This window comes from Aotus nancymaae, unplaced genomic scaffold (assembly GCF_030222135.1).
Source record: "Aotus nancymaae isolate 86718 unplaced genomic scaffold, 86718_ANA_hifiasm-v0.15.2.pri h1tg000012l, whole genome shotgun sequence".
Lineage (NCBI taxonomy): Eukaryota > Metazoa > Chordata > Mammalia > Primates > Aotidae > Aotus > Aotus nancymaae.
The window spans coordinates 21753089-21780197 of NW_026988423.1; the positions used below are offsets into that span (position 1 = coordinate 21753089).

The 27109-nt window shown below is 42.1% G+C and overlaps 1 protein-coding gene across 1 annotated transcript; it reads left to right on the forward strand.

The window, feature by feature from the left end:
* Nucleotides 1-857: 857 nt before the first annotated feature.
* PAFAH1B2 (platelet activating factor acetylhydrolase 1b catalytic subunit 2) lies at nt 858-27109 on the forward strand. Its single transcript, XM_012470436.2, has 6 exons — nt 858-944; nt 7837-7924; nt 16061-16150; nt 17603-17719; nt 19952-20074; nt 23500-27109. The coding sequence occupies exons 2-6, from the start codon at nt 7844-7846 to the stop codon at nt 23776-23778; spliced, it is 690 nt and encodes a 229-aa protein (XP_012325859.1). The 5' UTR covers nt 858-944; nt 7837-7843; the 3' UTR covers nt 23779-27109.

Genomic DNA, 27109 nt, shown 5'->3' on the forward strand with positions numbered 1-27109 from the left:
GGGATTACAGGCGTGAGCCACCGCGCCCGGCCTTCACAGTATTCTTAGCAGGTTTTGTCAGCAAAATCAACACCCCTGATCAGTTTAACAGACCTGGAAGGCTCTGCCTATTCACCAGCACAGAGCTGAGATCCTTCAAGGGCCAGCTCAGGGCACTGCTCCACCAATCGTTGCCTTACTATAAGCCCGAGCACACCTCTTGTCTCCCCTCTCTACTTTTATAGATCCTGTATTTATTTGGCACATAATCTTTTCAATTTTGACTTGTATATGTATGTCTTCCCCTAAACTGGATGGATCTTTTAAGGAAAAGCCTGGGGTTTGTCATTCCCCTATGTATCACCGTAAGAGGCGGTCACCCAAAATCTCTACAGTCATCATAGAAACAGAAATTCCACTAATAAATGTCAGGCTTAACCTTGGTCCGCTATTTCCCTCCCACTTTCAGCAGTCTGGTTTATTCTATGGGTGGAGGAGGAAGCGGTTGGCAGAGTGTGAAGGGAATGGCGTCAGTATGAGTTCACGCCACATTGTCCCAAATGCCAGCTCCACACTGCGGTGGCACGAACGCAGGATTGAGCGATGCAGCTGGAGTAAAGAGAGAGGCCCACATCGCTCAGACTCCACATAAGAGGTGGGTAGGCGCAAGAACAAAGCAGAGGACCCGGTGGGGCGTGGCAGGATACCTGGGCACACGCCGCCAGCGCCCTGGAGCGCGAGGGCGGGGAGAGAAAGGAACCACGCTGAGGCGCGGCGGGATTGGGGAGGGACTTCCGGAATTCATTTGCCTGAGTGGCAGGGGAACCGGAAGTGGAGGCGCTGCTGCTGGTGCTGGGGCCGGAGGAGGGACGCGCCGGAGCGGGGCCGCCGGGACCGAGCGAGCGACAGACGTGCCACCTGCCGACGCCTCAGCCGCTTGGGGCCCTCAAGGACCCTCTACTTCAGTGAGTGCATCCAGGGTCGCGGAGAACCGGTGGCTTAGAGGCGGGGGTCGGAAGGGGCTGCGAAGTGTTATTGTGAGAGGCCCGCGACCTCCCCTCCCCCACCCTTGCTGCCCCTCCCCCCTGTGCCACCGCATCCTCTGGGGGGCCTCGCACGCGCCTTCTCCGCGGGCCCTGCCTCTGCTTCCCTGCCGCTCGCGCAGCTCGTCTTCGCCCTGAGAGCCCTTTCCCGGCATCCCACCTCGAAAGCTGTCGACTCTCCTCAGCCGCCTTTCCCGGGAGGGTAGCGCGGCGGGTGCCGCGCCCCGCCCCGCCCTGCCCACCCGCGGTAGGCCTCGCGCACCCCGCTCGTCCTGGGCGCCGCAGCTCCCGCCCGAGTCTCAGCTGCTGCCTTTTCCCTCCGTCCCAGTGGTCGAACTTCTCACCCTTCTCTCCCCTCGCCTCTAGTCGGAAGCCAAAACCAGTTACTCTGTTGTGTTTTTACCGATCACTTTTCCCTCCTCCTTTTGTTGGAAAATTTCAACTCTTTAGAAACTTCTCCGTTGCCTCTTAGGATGTGTTTATTCAAAAGGTGCATAGACCGCCTCTTGCAAGGGATTATTTCTTGGAAGGCTTCTCCAGCCCGCATTTCATCTTAAACATGAATGTGCTCGGAGCGGCTGGTGACCTGCCCAAGGTCAGCCAGCTAGATAAACCTGTCAGCGGAGAGGTTTGGGGGGATGTTTTTTCCCTGGCTCACTGTACGTTTGCCTGATCCGTGCCTGCTGGTCTACAGGTTTGATTGACCCGTTGCATGGTGACTCATGCTTCTGCTTTTCATAGCTCGCAGGCCAGCGTTGCTTTTGAGAATTTATACACAAACTTCACAGAACACTAACACTCGGAGCTTTCACCTCTTTGTAGAGCTTACCCGTAGAGAAAGGAAAGACCACCCGGATCCATCCTAGGACCTCATTTTGTACAGCTTGAAATGACGGGGAGGGTTTGGGCGAGGGGTAAAGGTGCAGAGAAAGTGGAAAGTGGGTAAGATTGTCTTTGCCTTGGATGTGCCTTGTGTCTTTGGCTTCTTCTGGGCACATTGTTCTGACATAAAGGTTGCCTCCTTGTGGGGGAGAAGGGGAGGAGTAGGAAATCACTGTGCATTAGTTTGTTGGCTTGGGCATTTGATCATAAATTATGGAGGTGCTGGACTGGAGGACCCACCCACTTGCCCACGGAGGCAGGGTATTGAGGATGAGGGCCACCTTCCTCTTCAGAATTACCATACCCCATTCCCTCTGACACAAAGTGGAGAGTATTAGGTCTGAGTGGAAACACTGAATTTTAAACCTCTAACTCAGCTTGAGAATTTATAATGGGTTGGAACTGGTTTCTCATTAATACACTGCACTATGCTAGTATAAACACCTGGAAATTCTAGTGCTGTATTGTCATAGTAAGTAGAGAATATAGAAAAGGCAGGAAAATCGTGCAAGTCAGTTACTCATCATCTTCCCAGAGAACTCACTTTAATGGACAGCAGAGCTTCACCTGGAGTACAGTTTGTTGTGGCAAATTAACAAAACTTGTTCTTCAGACTTTTTATTTGCATTCTGCTTGGTTTTTCTTTTTCTTTTCTTTCTTCTTCTTTTTTTTTTCTATTGAGACGGAGTCTCACTCTGTCGCCCAGGCTTGAGTACAGTTGGACTGTCTCTACTCATTACAACCTCTGTTTCTCGGGTTCAAGCTTACAAGCACGTGCCACCACACCCAGCTAATTTTTGTACTTTTTAGTAGACATGGGGTTTCACCATGTTGGCCAGGCAGGTCTTGAACTCCTGACCTCAAGTTATCTACCCACCTCAGCCTCCCAAAGTGCTGGGATTACAGGTGTGAGCCACCGCATCCGGCCTCTGCTTGGTTTTTCTAACTGAGCTTGCTATTGCCTCTTTTTGTGATCTTAAAGTTAATGACTTGATACATGAGGAGATTATTATGAATCAGAAAGGTGAGATAGGAGTGGAATCCCTCCCTGTTGGTACTTTTAAAAAATGTTATTCGTTACAGCTTCATCATTCTGAAGATGACTGTGTTACATACAATATTACCCTGTACTTGAGGCAGGAAACCCAGAGTCACTCAGATGTTTGTGTCCTACCACGGAGTAGCTCTTAGTTCATTCTTACTTTATTTTTATGTGGCTGTAAGAACAGCTAATTCTTCATTTTGTTTATTGTATTTTTTATTTTTTTGAGACAGAATCTCACTCTGTGGCCAGGCTCTAGTACAGTGGCATGATCTCAGCTCACTGCATACTCTGCCTCTTGGGTTCAAACAATTCTCCTGCTTCAGCCTCCCGAGTAGTTCAGACTACAGGCTTGTGCCACCATGCCCAGCTAATTTTTGTATAGTAGAAAGGAGGTTTTTACCATGTTGGCCAGGGTGGTCTTGATCTCTTGACCTGGTCATCCGCCTACCTTAGCCTCCCAAAGTGCTGGGATTACAGGCGTGAGCCAAATTCTTCATTTTAATTGGAAAGAATACAACAGTTGGAGGCTGAGCAACATGACAAGACCTTGGCTCTATAAAATTTTAAAATTAGCCATGTGTGGTGGTGTGCACCTGTAGTCCCAGCTACTCTGGAAGGAAGAGATGGGAAGATCACTTGAGCCCAGGAGATCAGTGCTGCAGTGAGCTGTGTTCACGCCACTGTACTCCAGCTAATGACTGACTGAGACCCTGTTGGGGGCGGGGACAGAACAACAAAACACAGCTGGCTAGGTGCGATGACTCATGCCTGTAATTCCAGCACTTTGGGAGGCCAAGGCCGCAGGATCACTTGAGCCTAGGAGTTCGAGATCGGCCTGAGCAATATGGTGAGATCTCCGTCTACAAAAAAAAAGTCAGGCGGCTATTCAGGAGGATGGCTTGAGTGTGGGAGGTGGAAACTGCAGTGAGCATAATTTCTCCACTGTGCTCCAGCCTGGGCAACAGAGTGAGGCCCTATCTCAAAAAAAAAAAAAAAACAGTGTATTTTTTATTTTTGAGACGTGGTCTCGCTCTGTCGCTGAGGCTGGAGTGTAGTGGCACACCACACCCCCCAGCTAATTGTGATTTTTTGTAGACAGAGTTTCAACATGCTACCTAGGCTGGTCTCAAACTTCTGGGCTCAGCAGTCCACCTGCCTTGGTTTCCCAAAGTGCTGGGATAACAGGCATGAGCCACTGTGCCCAGCCACAGCAGTTTAATTTCCAAAATATTTGAATTCTGTATATGCATACTCTTCTAGGTTGTGCATTTCCAACTTTGTTCTTAAAGATGAGATTGTATGAGTTTGTGGCTCAGTTTTTCTTTTCCTGGTGTTTAAAAATGTTACCAAGCCATGGGCATCAGTAAAAACTGAAAGCTACTTTGTATTATAAGATTTTGATTGGCAAAATAATACAAAATCGGAGTCAGAAGGCACAAAGAAACACATGTTTTGCTCAGATACTTTGCCATCATAGGGGAAGAAGGATCACCTCATTCATAGCTAAAGAAGAAAAAAAATTGGCCAGGCAGGGTGACTCACGCCTGTAATCCCAGCACTTTGGGAGGCCGAGGCAGGTGGATCATGAGGTCAGGAGATCGAGACCATCCTGGCTAACACAGTGAAACCCCATCTCTACTAAAAATATAAAAATTAACTGGGCGTGGTGGCATGTGCCTGTAGTCCCAGCTACTTGGGAGGCTGAGGAAGGAGAATCGCTTGTGCCTGGGAGGTGGAGGTTGCAGTGAGCCGAGATCATGCCACTGCACTCCAGCCTGGGCAACAGAATGAGACTCCATCTCAAAACAAAAAAGACCAGGTGTTGTGGCTCACGCCTGTAATCCCAGCACTTTGGGAGGCGGAGACAGCCTTCACCAACATGGAGAAACCCCATCTCTACTAAAAATACAAAATTAGCCGGGTGTGGTGGCGCATGCCTGTAATCCCAGCTACTGGGGAGGCTGAGGCAGGAGAATCGTTTGAACCCAGGAGGCGGAGGTTGTAGTGAGCTGAGATTGCACCATTGCATTCCAGCCTGGGCAACAAGAGCAAAACTCCGTCTCAAAAAGAAAAGAAAAAAAAGCTAATTAGGAATATTTTGTGACCTTCCATTTCTACCTGCTTTGTAGCTTCAGATAAGTGCAATTTGGTTCTTTGGTTTCTCTATCTGTATGCCTCTGTATGCGTTTTTTATTTTCCCATGAAGAAATTTAGGATTGAGGTGGAAGTGTTTTGCTCGGGTTGTCAGAATGCCATTAAATTTGGGTAGTAGTGGTGGAAAGTATAAGTGAAATGACTTAGTAAATTAGAATTTATCTTTTTTTTTCTTTGAGTCGGAGTCTCGCGCTGTCATTCAGGGTGGGGTGCAGTGGTGTGGTCTCTGCTCACTACAACCTCCACTTCCAGGATTCAAGCGATTCTCATGCCTCAGCCTCCTAAGTAGCTGGGATTACGGGTATGTGCCAGCTTGCCCAGCTTATTTAGTGGAGACAGGGTTTCACCATGTTGGCCAGGCTAGTCTCAAACTCATGATCTCAGGTGATCCTCCCACCTTGGCCTCTCAAAATGTGGGTTTATAGGCATGAGCCACCATGTGCAGCCTATCATTGTTTCATATGGTCTTTTCTTTTTTTTCTTCACAGTCTCGCTCTGTTGCCCAGGCTGGAGTGCAGTGGCACAATCTTGGCTCACTGCAACCTCCACCTCCCGGGTTCAAACGATTCTCCTGTCCCAGCCTCCTAGGTAGCTGAGATTACAGGCATGTGCCACCACAACCAGCTTAGTTTTGTATTTTTAGTAGAGATGGGGTTTCACCATGTTGGCCAGACTGGTCTTGGACTCCTGACCTCAGGTGAGCCATCGTGCCTGGCCCAAGCGATCCCCCAACTCAGCTTCCTGAGTAGCTGAGTAGCTACCATGCCAGGCTAATTTCTTCAATTTTTTGTACGGATGGGGTCTCATTATGTTGTCCAGGATAGTCTCAAACTCCTGGACTCAAGTGATCTTCCTGTCTCAGCCTCCCAAAGTGCTGAGATTACAGGCATGAGCCACCACACCTGACTGAAATGTTAGAACTTTTAAAAGAACTTAATAAAAAAGTTTCCTTATCTATAAAAGGAAAAAATAGGCTTCACTATAATTTAACATTCACATGAACAGTAATTCACATTTATATATAAATGTGTACGTAATGGGGTGTATTTCAAAAAGACTGTAGGCTGGGCAGGATTCTAGGCTGAGCTCAAGAGTTCGAGACCAGCCTGGGCAACATGGTGAAACTTTGTCTGCACAAAAGAAAAATACAAAAAATTAGCTGGGCTTGGCAGTGCATGCCTGGCTTCAGGTGGGGACTCCACCTCAAAAAAAAAAAACAAAAAAAAACCCTGTCTCAAAACACTTTTATTAACTAACGTGTAAGTTTTAACTTGAATAGCCAGATTTAAGCCTCGAATTGAAGCTAGACCCAGATAAAATTATGTAGAAAGTATAGAATGCTATATTGGTTTAAAAACAAAAGCAAACCTCCCACATTGTTTAAATTAATATTGTTTTTTTGTTGTTGTTTGTTTGAGATGAAGTCTTGCTCTGTTGCCCACGCTGGTGTGCAGTGGCACAATCTTGGCTCATTGCAACTTCCACCTCCCTGGTTCAAGCAATTCTCACTTACAGGTGTGCTCCACCACACCTCGCTAATTTTTGTATTTTTTGTAAAGATGGTTTTCACCATGTTTGCCAGGCTGGTCTTGAACTCCTGACCTCAAGCGATCCGCCTGCCTTGGCCTCCCCAAGGTACTGGGATTACAGGCATGAGCCACCGCACCTGGCTGATATTTTTTTTTAATCATGATGATATTCTGGTATCATTTAGAACTGAGCTAATTTGTTTGCATAATTAGTATTATCATTATTTGCTTCTGTAATTTACTTTTCATAAGTGAAGAAGGTATGCTTTCATGTTTGAGACTTGATACTTTGTGAGTCTAAAAAACTACTACCTTGTATGTTTTGGGTACTCAGTGAATATGTATATTGAATGAATATAACTCAGTCGTCTTTCTGAGAAAGCTGTATTTGAGGATGGCAAGGGAAAGAAAAAGATTGCTTAAATAGAAGATGACCTCCTTTTCTATAAGCCATAAAACCCCAGATTTTTTTCTTTTTCATAGGCCTTTGCATTTGGAGTCTAATGTTTCTAGTATATATTCTCCAGAATTTGTCAAAAGTAGTCTAGTTTATTTGTCATTCTATTCCAATTTTGCTGAATTTTACTTATTAGATGACGTATTTGGACTCATCATTACTAAAATTTTCTTAGTGAAAACCTATAAAAAATAAAAATACCTAGTAAACGTTTGTCAAGTCATTTGCCAAGGTCTATGACTGCTTTTGTCATAATCTGTACTACAGTTATCCATGTGAGGTTTAGTAACCAGTGGATTGTAATCATTGCCATAGTAATTCTTTTTTTATTTTTAAGTTTTTTGCCAGAGTGATTCTTAAGCGTGTAACTCCTAATAGCTGAAAAGCCTCCAATGTAGATTTTATTGTACTGTGTCTAACTCTTTGTGTCACTTAGTACTTAACAGTAACATATAATCGTGAAAAACTAATATAGGTATAAAGTATAGACTTGGAGGAGATTTTTTAAATGTAATGCACTGCAACTAAGTAATACTCAAAGCTGTCTGGCAGTTTACTGATGTTATATAGGGTACTTAAACTGGCATGTTCTGGAATTCGTCTCTACAGAAAGTAAACCCCAGTTGTTTAGTTTCTAGGCAAAGTACAGTAAAACTTATTATTTAAAGCCTGATGTGTATAATAATATTTAAGTGATAACAAACATTCCTGTTAATAAATGAAACATGACATGACATTTTTTCTCAGGTGTAGAATGAGCCAGGGAGACTCAAACCCAGCAGCTATTCCTCATGCAGCAGAAGATATTCAAGGAGATGACCGATGGATGTCTCAGGTAAAAGGAAGTGCATGTATATTGTTCACATGAGTTGAGTCTCTCCAGTTTTTTGTCTGTTTTGTTTTGGTTTTTGAAACAGGGTCTCAGTGTGTTGTCCAGGCTGGCCTCAAACTGCAGAGCTCAAGTGATCCCCCACATCAGCCTCCCATGTAGCTGAGACAAGTGGCACATATCAGTATGCCTGGCTTCTTCAATTTTTTGAGGTTTTTTTTGATCAAAGGGGCAGTTAAAAAAAAAAAAAAAAAAAACTAATCCTGTGACAGGTTGTACAAAGGGGGATTTTAATAGTCAACAATAATTTGTTACTGTAAGTAAAAATGTATTGTTACAAATGTCCTGCCTGGTCACCAATCTGATGTTGGAACTAGGAAAATGTTTAAAGATTTTTTATTTTGCAGTAATTTCAAAATGACACAAATGTGACAAAATTTAGAAAGAAGTCTCATCTTCTTTCTAAATTTCTAACAGTTTCTAGACTCCCTAGTTGTTAACATTTTACCACATCTGCCTAATTATTATTATTATTATTGTTTGTTTATTATTTTTTTTGAGACAGAGTCTCTCTCTTGTCTCCCAGGCTGGAGTGTAGTGGCATGATCTCAGCTCACTGCAACCTCCATCTCCTGGGTTTAAGCAATTGCCCTGCCTCAGCCTCCCAAGTAACTGGGATTACAGGAACCCGCCAATGAGCCCAGCTAATTTTTGTATTTTTAGTAGAGACAGAGTTTCACCCATGTTGGTCAGGCTGGTGTCAAACTCCTGACCTTACGATCAGCTTGCCTCAGCCTCCCAAAGTGCTGGGATTACAGGTGGGGGCTGCTGAGCCCGGCCCAGATCTGCCTACTTATTGTGTCTGTATCTATTTGTTTTTGTTTGTTGCTGTTGTTTTTGGTTTTTTGAAACAGTCTCACTCTTGCCCAGGCTGGAGTGCAGTGGTGCAATCTTGGCTCACTGCAACTTTCATCCCCCTGCCACTCTGGGTTCAAGCTATTCTCGTGTCTCAGCCTCCCACGCAGCCGGGATTCACCACGCCCAGCTAATTTTTGTATTTTTAGTAGAGACGGGGTTTCGCCTTGTTGATCAGGCTGACTTCAAACTTCTGACCTCAAGTGATCTACCTCTCTTGGCCTCCCAAAGTACTGGGATTACAGGCATGAGCCCTCACACCCCACTGTGTCTGTATCTATTTGTATATACTAACATAGTGTTTTTTTCTGAAGCATTTCCACTCATTTCCCTTTGCCTCTGAATATTTCAACATATTTTCTCAAGAACAAGGACTTTTCTTAAATAACTGTAGGATAAAGCCGGGCGCGGTGGCTCACGCCTGTAATCCCAGCACTTTGGGAGGCCAAGGCGGGTGGATCACGAGGACAAGAAATCAACACCATCCTGGTCAACATGGTGAAACCCCGTCTCTACTAAAAATACAAAAAATTAGCTGGGCATGGTGGTGCGTGCCTGTAATCCCAGCTAGTCAGGAGGCTGAGGCAGGAGAATTGCCTGAACCCAGGAGGCGGAGGTTGCTGTGAGCCGAGATTGCACCATTGCACTCCAGCCTGGGTAACAATAGCGAAACTCCGTCTCAAAAAAAAAGAAAAAAAAGAAAGAAAAAAAAATAACTATAGGATAGTTATTAAAATCAGAAAATGTAATATTGATATAATACTATTAATATAGAGACCATATTTAGATTTCTCCAGTTGTCCCAATAATTTTTTTTTAAAGATAAGGCAGTATGCAGTGCCTCATGCCTGTAATCACAGCACTTTGGGAGGCCAAGGCATGTTGGGAAGCCAAGGCAAGGAGGATCACTTGAGCTAAGGATATCAAGGCTGCAATGAACTGTGATTGTGCCACTGCACTACAGCCTGGGAGACGGATTGAGACCTTTTCTCAAAAAAAAAAAAAAAAAAAAGTGTACCACAGTTGATTTGCCCATTTTCTCCTTCATGGACATGTAGATCATTTAGCCTTTATGAAAAGTAGTAACTAGGCCAGGAGTAGTGACTCACACCTGTAATCCCAGCACTTTGGGAAGCTGAGACAGGTGAATCGCTTGAGCCCAGGAGTTCAAGACAAGCCTGAGAATCGTAGTAAGACCTCCTATTTCTATTTTTATTTTAAAAAAAAAAAAGGGAAAAAGTAGTAACTAAACTAGATACCTTCATTATTCTTGTCTTAAGTTAATAGGCTTTAATGAGCACTGGCTGGAGAAAAATCAATCAAATGGAAGAAAAAATATAATGCAAATATCTTAAAAATATTTTTGGAGACAGAGTCTCACTCTGTCAACCGTGCTGGAGTGCAGTGGTACCATTACGGCTTACTGCAACTTTGGCTTCCCAGGCTTAAGTGATCCTTCCACCTCATCCTCTCAGGTAGCTGGGACCACAGGTACATGCCACCATGCCAAGCTAATTTTTTTTATTTTTTGTGGAGACAGGGTCTCACTATATATTGCCCAGGCTGATGATCTTGAACTCCTGGCCCCAAGTGATCCTCCTGCCTCAGCCTCTCAAAGTGTTGGGATTACAGGCATAAGCCACCGTGCCTGACTTTAAAAAATCTTTTAAGCATTGCATACTGAAATATTTATACTTGAAATGATATATCCTAAGTTTACTTCAAAATAATCTGGTGATGGAGTGGGGGTATGATTGAAATAATACAGGCCATAAATTAAATGATTGCTATAGCTGGTAATGGATTCATGGGGTTTCATTCTCTCTGAATGGAGGTGTCATTCTCTTTGTTTTTGTGTGCATTTGATATTTTCCATGATAAAAAGGAGTTTTTTGTTTTGTGTTGTTTTTGAGAGGGAGTCTTAACTGTGTCGCTCAGGCTGGAGTGCAGCAGCGTGATCTTGGCTCACTGCAACTTCCACCTCCTGAATAACTGGGATTACAGGCACCCGCTGCGACGCCCAGCTAATTTTTGTATTTTTTTTTAGTAGAGATGGGGTTTTGCCATGTTGGTCAAGCTGGTCTTGAACTTCTGACCTCAGGTGATCCACCCGCCTCGGCCTCCTGAAGTGCTGGGATTATAGGTGTGAGCCACCTTGTGCCCCACCTAAAAGTTTTTTTTAAGGGTAATTTTGAAAGACTTGGCAAATATAATAGAAATCATATCATAACATATTAACCAGAAAAATAAGACTCAGCAGCAGACTAAGGAAAATATACACAGTATATATTATAGATGAAACATAGATATCTTTTGTTATATTATCAATAAAAATATCCTAAAGGAACTAATAGGTATTTCAATAGACATGATAGAAAGTGTTTAACTTTGTTTCCAAAAAGTGCAAATTAGAAAAACATTAGAAGGAGAAAGAGAAATGTTAATATCTAATTCAGGTGCAAGTACAGTAAAACCCGTTCTAACATATTGCTGGAGTCCTTATAGATTGGTGTATAGCCCTTTTGTTAAGAATTTGGGGCCCCACGAGGTGGCTCACTCCTGTGATCGCAGCACTTTGGGAGGCCGAGGCAGGTGGATCACCTAAGGTCAGGAGTTTGAGACTAGCCTGGGCAACATGGTGAAACCCTGTCTCTACTAATACAAAAATTAGCCAAGTGTGGTGGCACGTGCCTGTAATCCCAGCTATTTGGGAGGCTAAGGTAGGAGAATTGCTTGAACCCGGGAGTGGAGGGGTGGAGGTCCAGCCTGGGTGACAGAACGACACTCGGTCTCCACAAAAAAAAAGGAGTTTGGAAATATGTCCAAAAATCCATAAAAATACCGATTTCCTTTGACCTGAGAATTTCCAACATAGGAAAAAGAAAATAGGTATATATCCCTTTATCATACTTACTAGATTCACAAAAAGTAAGAGGCCACTGGCAAGTCTGTCCACAGGAAGAAGAGCGTGACCCAGGAGGCTGAGGCAGGAGGATTGCTTAAGTACAGGAGTTCAAGACCAGCCTGGGCAACATAGTCCCTCATTGCCCTCACCCCTCAAAAAAGCAAATAAAAATGTGTTGTTGAGTGCATTCAGTAGAGTATTACGTTCGGTGCAGTGGCTTACACCTGTAGTCCCAGCACTTTGGGAGGCTGAGGCCAGTGGATTGTTTGAGGCCAGAAGTGCAGCCTAGGAAACACAAGACCCTGACTCTACAAAAGATACAGAGAAAAGAAAAATTGCTGGGCATGGTGATGTGCACCTGTAGTCCCAACTACTGGGGAGGCTGAGGCAGGAAGATCACTGGAGTCTGGAAATTTGAGGATGTAGTAAGCTATGATCATACACTGCACTCCACCCTGGGTAACAGGGTGAGACCTTGTCTCAGAAAAAGAATATATGACCATTAAAAGTTAACGATTATAAAAACTACGTTGGTACATAGAAAAACGTTTCTTGGGCCGGGTGTGGTGGCTTACGCCTGTAATCCCAGCACTTTGGGAGGCCGAGGCAGGCGGATCACAAGCTCAAGAGATGGAGACCATCCTGGCCAACACAGTGAAACCCCAACTCTAAATATATATATATATGAAAAATGTTTCTAGTATGATGTTAAGTACAACTATAATGGCTGCCATTTATCAAGTACCTAGTGCGTGCCAGACAATAGCTGGGAATCTTTAACAACTTTAAAATAGAGTTGCCAGCAGATGTTAAAACCAAGACTCAACTTATGTACTTGCTTAAGATCACTGGACTAGAAAGTAGATAAGCTAGAATTTGAATGTTGGTTTTTCTGGCCCCAGACATACTGAGCCAGAAAGAGGTGTATATAATGCTTAAACTGTGTAAAAGGTGTAACAGAGGATGTGAAAAAGGATGAGAAAATACTCAAGTATGGTCATAGTTACTAGGTTAAGGTGGTAGGATTATAGATGTGTTGTTTTGGTCCTTTCTGTTTTTCCAAATTTATTACAACTATTATACTTTAGGATAAAAGTATGAGAACCTTTACCATAGCAGTCTTAAGTTCCATGACTCTATAAACACGAGCTATTTTATTGGTGTTGAAAAGTAGTTGGGGCCAGTTGTGGTAACTCAGGCCTGTAATCTCAGCACTTTGGGAGGCAGAGGTGAGTGGATCGCTTGAGTTCAGACCAGCCTGGGCAACATTGCAACACCCATCTCTACAAAAAAAATACCAAAAAAAAATTAGCCGGATATGGTGAAATGCACCTGAGGCTGAGGCAGGGAGGATCACCTAAGGCCTCTCCAGCCTGAGCCTGGGAGGTTGAGGCAGCAATGAGCTGTCACTCACAGCTGCCACTGTACTCCAGCCTGGGTGACAGAGTGAAATCCTGTCTCAAAATCTCAAAAAAAAGAAAGAAAGGTAGTGTGTACTGTAGTACCTGCAATAGGGTGTTGACGTGATAGGAAAAAACACCTGTTCACTAAACTTTGATTCTTGGTCATCATTCTTGCTTGAGCTCAGGAGTTCGAGACCAGCCTGGGAAACATGGTAAAACCCTGTCTCTACAAAATATAGAAACAATTGTATCATTGCATTTCCTCAGTTTAAAAATATTTACTGAAATAGTAATTTTTAAAATGTGTTTGCACAAAATATGGAAGAAAGAAAAAAGCTTTCCCTAATCCTGTCACCCTAAAAGAGGAAGTATTTTTTTTTCTTTTTACATATATGTATGTATGTATGTATGTATGTTCGTTTGTTTAATTAGAGATGGGGTTTTGCCGTGTTGCCCAGGCTGGTCTTGAACTCCTGAGCTCATGTGATCTTACCACTTTGGCCTCTCAAAGGCCTGGAATTATACACATGAGCCACCACACCTGGCCAGAGGTGTTTTCATAATCTGTAAAATTATTTCCAGAAGTGTTTTTGTCACTGTACACTTTACCTGTGGCTGAATATCTGAGTTTTACCACAGCCTCATCTGCATTGGTATTGTCAACAGAAATACTTAAATAGTAACTCTTCCCTAACTCCTAAGGGAAACAAAGTTGAATATAGAGTTTGTGAAAAAGAGACAGCATTGGAAAGCTAGGCATGATAGTGGACACCTGTAGTCCTTGCCAGTTGGGAGGCTAAGGCAGGAGGGTCACTTGAGTCCAGGAATTCAGTCCAGTCTGGGCAGCATAGCAAGACCACATCTGTAGGGGGGAAAAAAAGACAGAAGGCCTCTTCCTGGACCTTGATTACAGACATAGAGCATTGTGTATATTTGTTTCAGGGATGACTATGAAAGTTTAAACTGGCTGGGAGTGGTAGCTCACACCTGATTACCCAGAACTTTGGCAGGCCGAGGCAGGTGGATCACCTGAGGTCATGAGTTTGAGACCAGCCTGACCAACATGGTAAAACCCCATCTCTACTAAAAATACAAAAATTATCTGGGGATGGTAGCAGGTAGCTGTAATCTCAGTTACTTGGGAGGCTGAGGCACAAGAATTGCTTGAACCCAGGAAGTGGAGGTTGCAGTGAGCTGAGATTGAGCCACTGCACTCCAACCTGAGTGACAGAGTGAGACTCCGTCTTCAAAAAGTAAAATAAAATAAAAATAAAAATTTAAACTGTGTCCTTTAGCATTGATGGGTTAAATGTGTTTTGTTTTTTCTTTTTCTCTTTCCTTTCCTTTCCTTCCCTTTCCCTTTCCCCTTCCCCTTCCTTTTCCCTTTCCCTTTTCTCTTTCCTTTCCCCTTTCCCCTTTTTCCCCCTTTCCCCTTTTTCCACTTTCCCCTTTTTCCCCCTTTTTCCCTTTTCCCCCTTTCCCCTTCCCTTCCCTCGGGTCTCATGATGTTGTCCAGGCTGGTCTCAGATGCTTGGGCTGAAGCTATCCTCCCACCTTGGCCTCCTACAGTGTTAAGATTATGGGCGTGAGCCACCACACCTGGCCAAAATCCGTTTTAAAAAGTGTCTCATGCCTTGAGAACAAAAAGAGGCATTCTGGGAGGAGATTACTACTGTTTATAAACTTAGATTTGACTGAAAAGGATTGAGTACTAGTTTGCCAGTGTCTCACATTTGGAAGTTACCAGATATTTTCAAAGTCTGCATTCAAATAAAATATATGGATCCTGATTGGATCATAGTTGAAAAAAATGATATAATACTTTATCCAAGTCTTGGAGCCATTTGAAAAATTGAATATGGACTGAATATTAGATGTTATGGGATTATTGTTTCTTTTCCTAGTTATGATAATAGTTTGTGGTTTTCTTTTACCTTTTTTTTTTTTTTTTTGGTTTGTGGTTTTATAAGAAGATATCCTTACTCTTAGGAGATGCATGCTGATTAAGGGTAAAGAATCATAATTTTTACATTTTACTTCACAAACAGTTCAGCAAACATGCACGCATGCATAGAGATAAAGCAAACAGGAAAATACTATTAGTTGTTGAACATAAAAGGCAGATGTATATATGTTCATTGTACTATGTCAACTTTTCTCTGTATCTGCAATTTTCTTAATAAAAGTTTGAGGAAAAGATAAACTTTAAACAGCATGTTAAATGTATTTTTCTATTCTGGTTTCAGTATTCTGGGTTTCTTGGGAGTACTAAAATGATCAGTATGGTAAGGGTGAGAAGAAAGTTCAAACAGTTCATTTATAGGATGAGATGAATAAGCTTTAGGGTTAGACGAAGAAAATGTTTAACAACAGTAACTGGTTGGACAGCTGTTCTTTGTAGGCCGGGAAGTCTCACAGGGAAAGAAATAACAGTTTCTTTTTTCATTCAAAAAAAAATATTTTGGCTGGGTATGTGGCTTACACCTGTAATCTCACCACTTTGGAAGACTGAGGTGGGCGGATTGCTTCAGCTTAGGAGTTCAAGACCAGCCTGGGCAACATGGTAAAACTCTCTCTCTAAAAAAATAAATAAATAAAAAATTAGCCAGGTGTGGTGGCACGAGTCTGTAGTCCCAGCTACTCGGGGAGAAGGGCTTGAGCCCCAGAAGCAGAGGTTGCAGTGAGCCAAGATCACACCACTGTACTCCAGCCTAAGTGACAGAGCCAGACCCTATCTCAGAAAAAAAAGCTTGTTTTTGTAGAGATGGGATCTTGGTATATTACCTAGGCTGATCTCAAAACTCCTGACCTCAAGTGATCCTCCTGCCTTGGCCTCCCAAAATACTGAGATTAGAAGCATGGGCCACCACAGCCAGCCAGAAGTGCCAGTTACTAATTTTTCTTTCTTCTTCAAACCAGCACAACAGATTTGTTTTGGATTGTAAAGACAAAGAGCCTGATGTACTGTTTGTGGGAGACTCCATGGTGCAGTTGATGCAGCAATATGAGGTAAAGGTGGAAGGGGTGAGCGTGGTTTTTGGCTACTCATGTATATCCATTCATTACTAATAGACTTTCATTCTGAGCTGAACTTACAGACTTATTCATGACTCTTAGAGAAGCTGTAATTGAGGGTATAAGAGAAATCCAAGCTACCTAAAGAGATTTTCTTTTCTTTTAATTTGGATATGTTCTGATCTGAAGCATTGTTTATAATGAAACTTCCTCTTTTACTCTGGTTTCTGAGAAGCTTAATGTTGTATTTGTTTATATTTGGTCTAGTCAGATTTTCAGTTATTATTGTTTGTATCTTACTATTTCCTATTTGTATTTGCTGATATATATTTATCCTAGTTATTCTTATTTATATTTTGCCATTTTCTTATTTTATGTATTTTTGTAGTAATCTATTCCCAATCTTTTAGGGTTAGGCATTCTTCCATAGGAAATTTATTATTTTATTTATTTTGAGACAGAGTCCCACTCTGTCACCGAGGCTGGAATGATAGGCGTAATCTCAGCCCACTGCAACCTCTATCTCCCAGGCTCAAGAGATGCTCATACCCCAGCCTCGCAAGTAGTTGAGATTATATGCATGTGCCACCATGTCTGACTAATTTTTGTATTTTTAGTAGAGATGGGGTTTCACTGTGTTGGCCAGGCTAGTCTCAAAGACTTGGCCTCAAATGATCCACACCCCTCAGCCTCTCAAAGTGCTGGGATTACAGGCATGGGCCACTATGCCCAGTGCCAAGGGAAATTTAAAAGAAAAGATAGCTTTATTTCTTTTTAGCTCTAGGACTCTAAATTTCTTCATCTCTTGTTTTTACTTCACCTTGTTTCTGTAGTTGAATAAGTGGAAAGGAGAGTTTATAATTAAGTGCAGTTTAATTATAAATGTTGGTACCTCCTTGGGCGCTGTGGCTCACGCCTGTAATCCCAGCTCTTTGGGAGGCCAAGGCAGGCAGATCACCTGAGGTCAGGAGTTCGAGACCAGCCTGGCCAATGTGGTGAAACCCCATCTCTACTAAAAATATAAAAAAAAATTAGCCAGGCATGGTGGCACGTGCCTGTGTAGGGAGACTGAGGCAGGAGAATCACTGGAACCTGGGGAGGCAGAGTCTGCAGTGAGCTGAAATCACACCACTGCATTCCAGCCTGGGCCACAGAGGGTGACTCCATCTCTAAATAAATGAATAAATGAATGAATGAATGAATGTTGGTACCTTTTAGGGGATATCAGATTGAGTTGTGACTCATTTTTTGAGCTGAGACATAAGGCTACATTAAGAACTGAATTACACAGTGGCATCTTCAAAGCCTGTAGACAGTGAGTGTCACACTACTGCAGTGTTACCTTTGAATACAGAAAATGGAAATTATTTCTAATGCTTTGCAACACTGAAAGATTAAACTTTCCACTAGTTTTAGCTAAACTAAATCAAGTTTTTCTTTTTTTAGATATGGCGAGAGCTTTTTTCCCCACTTCATGCACTGAATTTTGGAATTGGGGGAGATACAACAAGACATGTATTGTGGAGACTAAAGAATGGAGAACTGGAGAATATTAAGCCTAAGGTGAAGTGAAACTTATTTGTTAAAGAATCTCATTAATCTTAAGTCTTTTTCGGATAAATTGTCTGAAACTGGTAGTTAAGAAAAAATTGCTTCTTTAGAGCCCTGTTTCTCTATTTGTTTAATGCCTCTTTAAGTACTGTCATTGCTTAAGAATATATCAAAATTAAGAAACTAGTGAATTGTTTGCCTATTGGGTTGTATTTGTAATTCTTACAATTGTCTTCTTCAGTAGAAGCAAGAGATTTGATGCTAATGAGGTACGCTATTCTGTGGAATGTATAGACCTTAGACAGTATGAGGGGAAAACTGCTCAGAGGTGGGCCATGGGAGCAGAGCCATGATGAACTTCAGGAAGTAATTTTGGATCTGTTTAAGCATATAAACAAGTTGGTAATCAAGGCCTGCAAGTTCTTCTGAAGAAAATTAGAAGCAGATGTGAACAAATGAACACCTCTACCCAATACCTTATCACAACATAAATACTCTGAATTGGCACACTGTGTATAATTGTTTCAACTCCCAAAAAAGAACAAAAGCTGAACCCTGACAAAACGTACTTTCATTGAAAGTTGTTTGTTTAAGACAGGTTCTCTCTGTTGCCCAAGTTAGAATACAGTGGCATGATTATAGCTCACTGTTAACCTCAAACTCCTGGAGTCAGATGACTGTATGGCCTCAGCCCCTCGAATAGCTAGGACTGCAAGCATGTGACACCATGCTCAGCTAATTTTTAAATTTCTTTTTATAGAGAGGGTCTTGGTCTTGCTGTGTTGCCCAGGCTGATCTCAAACTCCTGGCCTCAGACAGTCCTCCCGCCCCAGCTTCCTAAAATACTGGGATTATAGGCTTGAGCTACCATGCCAGACTCTGATTTTTTTTTTTTCTAAAGAGAAAAACTTGTTGGAAGGGTGTGGTGGCTTATGCCTGTAATCCTAGCACTTTGGGATGCTGAGGCAGGCAGATCACTTGAGGCCAGGAGTTCGAGACCACCCTGGCCAAAATGGTGAAACCCTGTCTCTAGTAAAATAATAATAAGAATAATAATAAAAAAGTTAGCCAGGCATGGTGGCACACACCTGTAATCCCAGCTACTCAGGAGGCTGAGGCAGGAGAATCACTTGAACCCAGGAGATGGAGATTGCAGTGAGCCAGGATCACACCACCAGCCTGGGCAACAGAGCAAGAATCTTGGTTCAAAAATAAATAAAGAGAAAAACTTGTTAAAATTGCATCCAGCCTCCACCTCTGTGACTGTTTTCCTTGAGTGTACCTGTGTATTTATACCATGACAGGGTCTTGCCATGTCATCCAGACTGGAATGCATTGGCATAACCATGTCTCACTGTAGCCTTGAACTCCTGGGCTGAAGCAACCCTCCCATCTCAGTGTCCCAAAGCATTGAGATTATAGATGTGAGCCACTGTGCTGGGCCAGGTTTAATTTTTATGCAATTAAATTTATTAATCTTTTTTGTATAATTTTTTGGATTTTGAGAAATTGGCTTCCCTGCTGCATGATGATATAATTCTCTTGTTTCTTCCTAGTACAATTTTGCTACTTAAGTATTATTGCACTTGGAATTTATCCTGATATATAATATGAGGCGTAAATCAGTCCATTAAGATGTCTGTCCTGGCTGAGTGTGGTGGCTCACACTTGTAATCCCAGCACTTTGGGAGACCAAGGAGAGAAGGTGGCTTGAGCCCAGGAGTTTAAGACCAGCCTGGGCAATGTAGCATGACACTGTCTCTCTTAAGAGAAAATTTAATAAGATAGCTGCCCAGTTGAAGTTAGCCAACAGCATTTGAGAAGTTTATCTTTCCTTTCTTGCTTTTCGAAATAAGATGATTGGCCAGGCGTGGTGGCTCACACCTGTAATCCCAGCACTTTGGAAGGCCAAGGCGGGTGGAACACCTGAGGTCAGGAGTTCAAAACCAGCCTGGGCAACCTGGTGAAACCCTTGTCTCTTCTAAAAATACAATTAGCTGGGCATGCCTGTAGTCCCAGCTACTCAGTAGGCTCAGGCAGGAGAATCGCCTGAACCCAGGAGGTGAAGGTTGCAGTGAGCTGAGATCGTGCCACTCCACTCCAGCCTGGGTAATAGATTGAGACCCCATCCCCCTCCCAAAAAAAAAAAAGAAAAAATAAGATTTTCATCTGAATGTTGGACATTCCTTTATTCCTAGGTATTTATCTCCTCCTTTCCCCCTTTTTTTCTTTGTTCAATTACAGGTCATTGTTGTCTGGGTAGGAACAAACAACCACGAAAATACGGCAGAAGAGGTAGCCGGTGGGATCGAAGCCATCGTAAAACTTATCAACACAAGGCAGCCACAGGCCAAAATCATTGTATTGGTATGTAGTCTTTGGTGGGTAGAGAGTTTGATATCTTTAGGTCAGCTGAGGAATCTTTTTAGAAATGTGATTGCTCATGAATATAGAGAATCTTGAGGTGGAAGCAGTTTATCATAACTTCCATTGACCTCTTCTCTAATATATCTTACTGGTTTTGTCATTCCCCATACCAGCTGTGGGGCCATCTTCTATCCATGCTTCCTTGTTTAGAAGTATGGAAACCGGCCGGGCGCGGTGGCTCAAGCCTGTAATCCCAGCACTTTGGGAGGCCGAGGCGGGTGGATCACGAGGTCAAGAGATCGAGACCATCCTGGTCAACATGGTGAAACCCCATCTCTACTAATACAAAAAATTAGCTGGGCACGGTGGCGCGTGCCTGTAATCCCAGCTACTCAGGAGGCTGAGGCAGGAGAATTGCCTGAACCCAGGAGGCGGAGATTGCGGTGAGCCGAGATCGCGCCATTGCGCTCCAGCCTGGGTATCAAGAGCGGAACTCCGTCTCAAAAAAAAAAAAAAAAAAGTATGGAAACCATTTGGTGCCTCAGTAACCCTTTTTTATGGCCTCCATAATTTTTTGCACAATTGCACATGAAATTTGTCTGAATCCTGAGTCTTTTTATTAGACCTATAGTTGGATTACGTTGGAGGTGTCCTGTTCTACTGCTAATATGTTAAAGGTGGTATATTAGAATAGACATTCTAATCTTCTCTAAAACATTAAAAGTTTCATTAGCAAGAAAATTGATACTTTATAGTTGTACCCTGAATAGAAAGGTGCTACCCTTTTGTAGAATTAAAGCATCAAATCTTCATGGTCTCAAAGGTGAATAGCTGTCTGTTTCAGTATAAAAGTCTAGCTGTAGATATTCTTGTTCAGTTTGAAGCATGTTTTAGTAAAATCTGATATAAATTTATTTCTTTAGTGAGATGGTATTAGGAAGATAGTCATTTATTCAAAAAACCTGAGAATCACCATGTACAAGGCACTATCCTAGTTCTCGAGCATACAGAAATGAGTAAGACATAGTTCTTCTCTCAAGGAGCTCACAGTTTAGTGTATGGAGACTGCAACATAGAGAATTACACTGTTTGGAGTAACACAAGTTGACATCTGCATTTAAAGAGTTCATTGGTTTCCAGACAAATAGGGAAAAAAACAAGGTATTATGGAAAAATAAAACGAGCAAAGGCTTGTATGTGTATGTGTTTGTTGGGTGAGCAGAGGAGGCAGCATGAAGTTTGACCCTGGGATGGTTAGGAGAAAGAGACCACAACCAGGTCATGTAGGAATTTGTATGCTGTTGGGGTGTTTGGATTTTTTCCACAATTGCTGGGGAGCCAGATCTTTTTTATTACATGGCATTTCATTTACTTGTTGATGTACTTGTTTATACCTGCCTTATTCTAGAAAGGATTGTGTTGTTAAGAGTCCACCTGTGAAGTACAGTAACTAGTACATAGTAATTGTTTAGGAAATACTTGTCGTATGAATGTTGCTGAATAAGTCCTCCATATTCTTTGTTTTTAAACCCCTGGATATACAGGCCAGATGCAGTGGCTCATGCCTATAATCCCAGCACTTTGGGAGGCTGAGGTGGGCAGATCACCTGAGGTTGGGAGTTCAAGGCCAGCCTGACCAACATGGAGAAACCCCATCTCTCCTAAAAATACAAAATGAGTCGGGCATGATGGCACATGCCTGTAATCCCAGGCATGGGATTACTTGGGAGGCTGAGTCAGGAGAATTGCTCGAACTCAGGAGGCAGAGGTTGCAGTGAGCCGAGATCGCACCATTGCACTCCAGCCTAGGCGACAAAAGTGAAACTCCATCACACACAAAAAAATTGGATGTACAGAAGTGTTAATTATGGTGTTACCTATAATACTAAAACACTGGAAATAACCTAAATAGTAGTATCAAGAAAATGATTACATAAGTCATCAAATATGATAGCAGCAATCACATTACAATTACAAGGGCTATGTGAAAATAGACTTATGGTGTATTTAAGTGAAAAGTTGGGTATTAATGTGTATGTTATATTTAGAGTTGCTTGGCTGGGCATGGTGGCTCATGCCTAATCCTAGTATATATGCAATTGGAAAAGGGCAGCAAGGAGACAAAATAAAACAGTTATTCCAGGGTGAAGGGATCAGTAGTATTTAACATATTTAGTAGTATTTTAACTTACAAGTTAAAAATGAATTTAAGATGCATCTCTGTTTTAGGGCACAGATATTATATGGCTCTGATTCATCAAGACAGCATTCATTCCACCTGTCTTTCTCATGGTATATTATGATTTAGGTTCCATGTGGCATTAATAGATGGTGTGTATCTATGAGCTAGATTATTCTGACAGCCAAATAGAGAATGGATTGAAGGGAAGACAACATTGGATATGTGAATATAGAGAATCTTTTTTTTGAGACGGAGTTTCGCTCTTCTTACCCAGGCTGGAGTGCAATGGTGCGATATCGGCTCACCACAACCTCCGCCTCCTGGGTTCAAGCAATTCTCCTGCCTCAGCCTCCTGAGTAGCTGGGACTACAGGCGCGTGCCACCATGCCCAGCTAATTTTTGTATTTTTTTAGTAGAGACGGGGGTTTCACCTTGTTGACCAGGATGGTCTCGATCTCTTGACCTCATGATCCACCCGCCTCGGCCTCCCAAAGTGCTGGGATTATAGGCGTGAGCCACCGCGCCTGGCCAAATATAGAGAATCTAGAGGCGGAAGCAGTTTATCATACTTCTGTTGACCTCTTCTCTAATGTATCTTAGTATCTTACTGGTTTGGTCATTCCCCATACCAGGCCATCTTCTGTCCACACATCCTTGTTTAGAAGTATTGAAGACCAATCAGGAGATTTCATATTGATTAGGATGATTGGAGATAAGTTCCTGAGCTATAGCAGTGTCTACAATCGGGATGGAGAAAAGAAAATGACATTTAGAATGCAAGAGTTGAGTAATTTAATGATAAAAAGATGAGATATATGGGATGAGAGACTTGCAGATGTTGGAATGACCAGTTGATAAAGAGGAAGAGCATAGTTCAGTGAATTGCTTTTGGATATGTTCAGTTGGGAGTGCCTCAGGAACATTTCAATTTGGTTCTGTAGCTGAAAGTTCAGTATGTAATTCTGAAGCTCTAGGAAGAGATCTGACTAAAATATTTAGAGCAGTGGGCCAAAGGACAGGTCCCTGAAGCATACCATCAATTAAGGGACAGGAATAAGGGAAGCCATGAAGAAACTAAGAAGAAATGGTCAGCTTTCATTCAAATCAGTATTTTCCAGTGTTTCACAAATCAAAAGTGTAGAAAGTGCCAAATGGAGATGTTCCAGGAATATCTGAAGTTACAAATAATAAGTAGAGAAAAATAAGTGAATCTTCTAATTTAATGTTTTCTGCTCTGCACCAGGGTTTGTTACCTCGAGGTGAGAAACCCAATCCTTTGAGGCAAAAGAACGCCAAGGTGAACCAACTCCTTAAGATTTCACTGCCGAAGCTTGCCAACGTGCAGCTCCTGGATGCTGACGGGGGTTTTGTGCACTCGGACGGTGCCATCTCCTGCCACGACATGTTTGATTTTCTGCATCTGACAGGAGGGGGCTACGCAAAGATCTGCAAACCCCTGCATGAACTGATTATGCAGTTGTTGGAGGAAACACCTGAGGAGAAACACACCACCATTGCTTGACTGGCTCCCATCAGTGTTAATAGCATCTCAGCCTCCTCAGATCAGTTCTGTCACTGGCACTACAGAATCCTTCTCTTTCTTAAGGCACTTTGCATTGTAGAATGTTCCTGGATGTTCATATCTAGTGTTTGAAGGGGAGGAGGGATTTAAACTGGTCCTGTATATAGAAGGTTTGTTTGACAAAGGAGAAAAATTAGCCAAGGAAGATTGTTGTTTAAATTCATTTGAAACCAGAAGGGGACGTTTTAGTTGTATATGTAACACATTGAGTTATCACTGTTTTCCTAGGACAACATCAAGCCTAAATACTGAACAATATGAAGATTCTTTTCTTGGCCTTTATTTCTGTGGATTATGTCTTATATAATAATTATCAGAATCATACCTACTTGGCTTTAAAACATGTTTTTTTCAATTTTTTAAGGTTCATAATTTAGCCTTTTGTTTTTATGTTGCTTAGATTCATATGTATACTGAATATTTTCTTAACATGTAGCATCAGGTTGAAGATGCTTGTCATTCAAATATGGAAGATGCTATAGTTGGAAGTGAATTTGTTCTGCTTTATTAATCTTTTCCATGCTTAGCAGTGAAAAACAGGTTTTGCCCCAGTAGGGGGACTCTTTGGAGGGTGTTATTTTTATGCTGCTGAATATCATGTCTATAATAGACCCGTGCATGCAGCCTTTCCTCTCTTTTCCCCCTCATCCCCCCCTTTTTTTTTTCTTTTTTTTGGTTCTCGTTGACATTACAAGCTTTTAACACATTTTTGACCTAGGATCCCTATTGCTGGAAGTATAGTCTCCAGCCAGTTACTCTCATGATAGTACTGCTATAAAACTCATTCTTGTGTGGTGTTCTGTGCTATAGAGTCTGTGTATTGCTGTTCATATTCAGAGTTCTGGTTTTTCCGTTAAAACCTGTTACAGTTTTTTGGAGGGTGGGGGAATCAGAACTCTGTTTCCCATTCCATAGCACCTGACATTATTTCAAGTTTTAATAATATCTTAAGATGTATATTCAATTTTTTTACTGGCTTAGTTGTTTTTTGTTTTGTTTTTTTGAGATGGAGTTTCACTGTTGTTGCCCAGGCTGGAGTGTGATGGCATGATTTCGGTGCACTGCAGCCTCCACCTCCTGGGTTCAAACGATTCTCCTGCCTTAGCCTCCCGAGTAGCTGGGATTACAGGCGCGTGCCACCACACCCGGCTAATTTTTGTATTTTTTAGTAGAGACAGGGTTTCACCATGTTGGTCAGGCAGCTTTCGAACTCCTGACCTCAGGTGATCCGCTGGCCTCAGTCTCCCAAAGTGTTGGGATTATGGGCATGAGCTGCGCCTAGCCTTATTGGCTTAGTTTTTAAATTATCATCCAAAAATTTTGGGCCTCTTTCCATGGGGAAACAAGTGAAGCTGCTCTTCAGCATGGACACTACCTTTATCCCATCGTTTTAGTAAAAAAGAACTAGGTTTGTTTCACTTCTAAGGTGTCTCATTAATGTACTTCTTCTGCGAATTTGTTTCAAGGCGCTCTTTATGATCTTAATGTTTGCTTAAGCTGTAAGAACTGCCATTTAAAAAATAATGGCATAATAGATGGTTTAATCAGTATACCTATGGAATATGTACAAACTGGATCTACAGATATTTTGAACTGGACCAGGTGGATATTGAAGTAACCCATCAAAATATGCTTTGCAGTGATTCTACTTAATGTTCAAATTCAGTAACATACTTGAAAGGCAAATTTCAGTGCTTTTGTGTGTTTAGAAGAGGGCTTACTGATTTGTGCTAAGACCCATTTCTGATTGAGGAATAGAACTTGGGCTCATTTTTTTCTTGTGGAAGTCTCTTTCTAGAAAATTTTTTGGTTTTGTTCTTTTTTTAAAAAACTACACTTTTTTGAATGTATCATGTCTTCATTAACAGAAAATCCACATGGTGTTTACTAAACTTGTTTACAATATTAAAAATTTCCTTTTTATTTTTAGTAGCCCAGGTTGAGTTTTTCACGAAGAGTTTTTTTCTTAGCTGAGGTTTAGTTGTATAGGAAGAAGAATTAAGCCAGGTATTTGTGTGTGGAAAGACAGTTTTCTATCCAGGTCTTTTTCTGTTTGTCAGAAGGTGGGAGTACAGTCCAAATAAATCCATTAGGTTACTCCTGCAGCATGCGCTTTTAGCTTCTCTCTTGACTGAGGATCAAGTATCCCTTTGCGAGCTGGTCTTCAGCTCCTTTGCTCATGTGTATAAACCTCAGATGTTACTATATTTTATATCTACCAGAGCTATTCAAGCAATAGTATTTGAACCACTAGCCTTTTAAATAAGATTCTGCCCCATTACTGATGTGCAGATACTGAGTTCACTTTCATTTTTTTGCCAGATTTCTTTGCACTACTTTAGGCAAAAATAATCTATTTTTCTTTGATTGACATCCCAATTTGCTTCAGTGACAGAACTTAGTGCTTAGTCTTTGTACTTTTAAAAAATCTATAAATTTAATGCACTGTCCAAGTGAAATGTCCTAGTTGTTATTGTGATTAAGGGGCCAACTTTCCAGGCAGCTAGCAGAGATACTATTCTCTTCCTCTCCCAGCAAATTTTTATTCCTTTGCCCACGCATTCCTGCTACACTAGATGGCAGCCAATGATGGAACTATAAAGATGTCTGTGGTCATATCTCGAATGTGGCAGCTTGAAGATGTACTTACTGCCAAGGTTGATCTGGGGCAGGTTGTCTGCCAGTCCATGTATTCTCAATTGCCGTAGACAGTGCTTTGGCTACCACCCTGGGTCTACTTGGACTGTCAAGGTCATCTGCCTAAACCAGAATCTTTTGTCAGAAACCTTAACCCAACAAAACAAATCTTGAGTAGCTCATGCCCGGCTCTTAGGAATTTTGTCTCTTTGTTTAAAAAAACAATTCCAATTTAACTTACTTTTTTTGTTTGTTTTAATTTAACCTAGTCACTGTTTACAGTTGTATGCTAAAGCCTGAAATATTGTCTGTGCTGTGGTGTATGAGCATTGCCAACTTTATATTTATTGCAGTGAAGAAGAACTAAAAATATATGAAAATGAGGAGCATGTCCAAGCTCCTAAATCTGTGTGGGTGCATGTGGGAGAAGTGAGTTGGGGCCTCTTGAAAGGAGGCTTTTTGGAGAGGGATCCCCCAGGCTTCTTGGTGTTCCTGCTTGGAGATCCCTGCTGCTAGCTGACAAGACCTCCCCAATGGAAGTTTGTGATTTTGCTTTGGCAAAGTTTCATTGACTAGTATAACTCATTGTTTTAGTGTATATTTCAATGTAAATGTAAACATTTTGCTCAAAGTT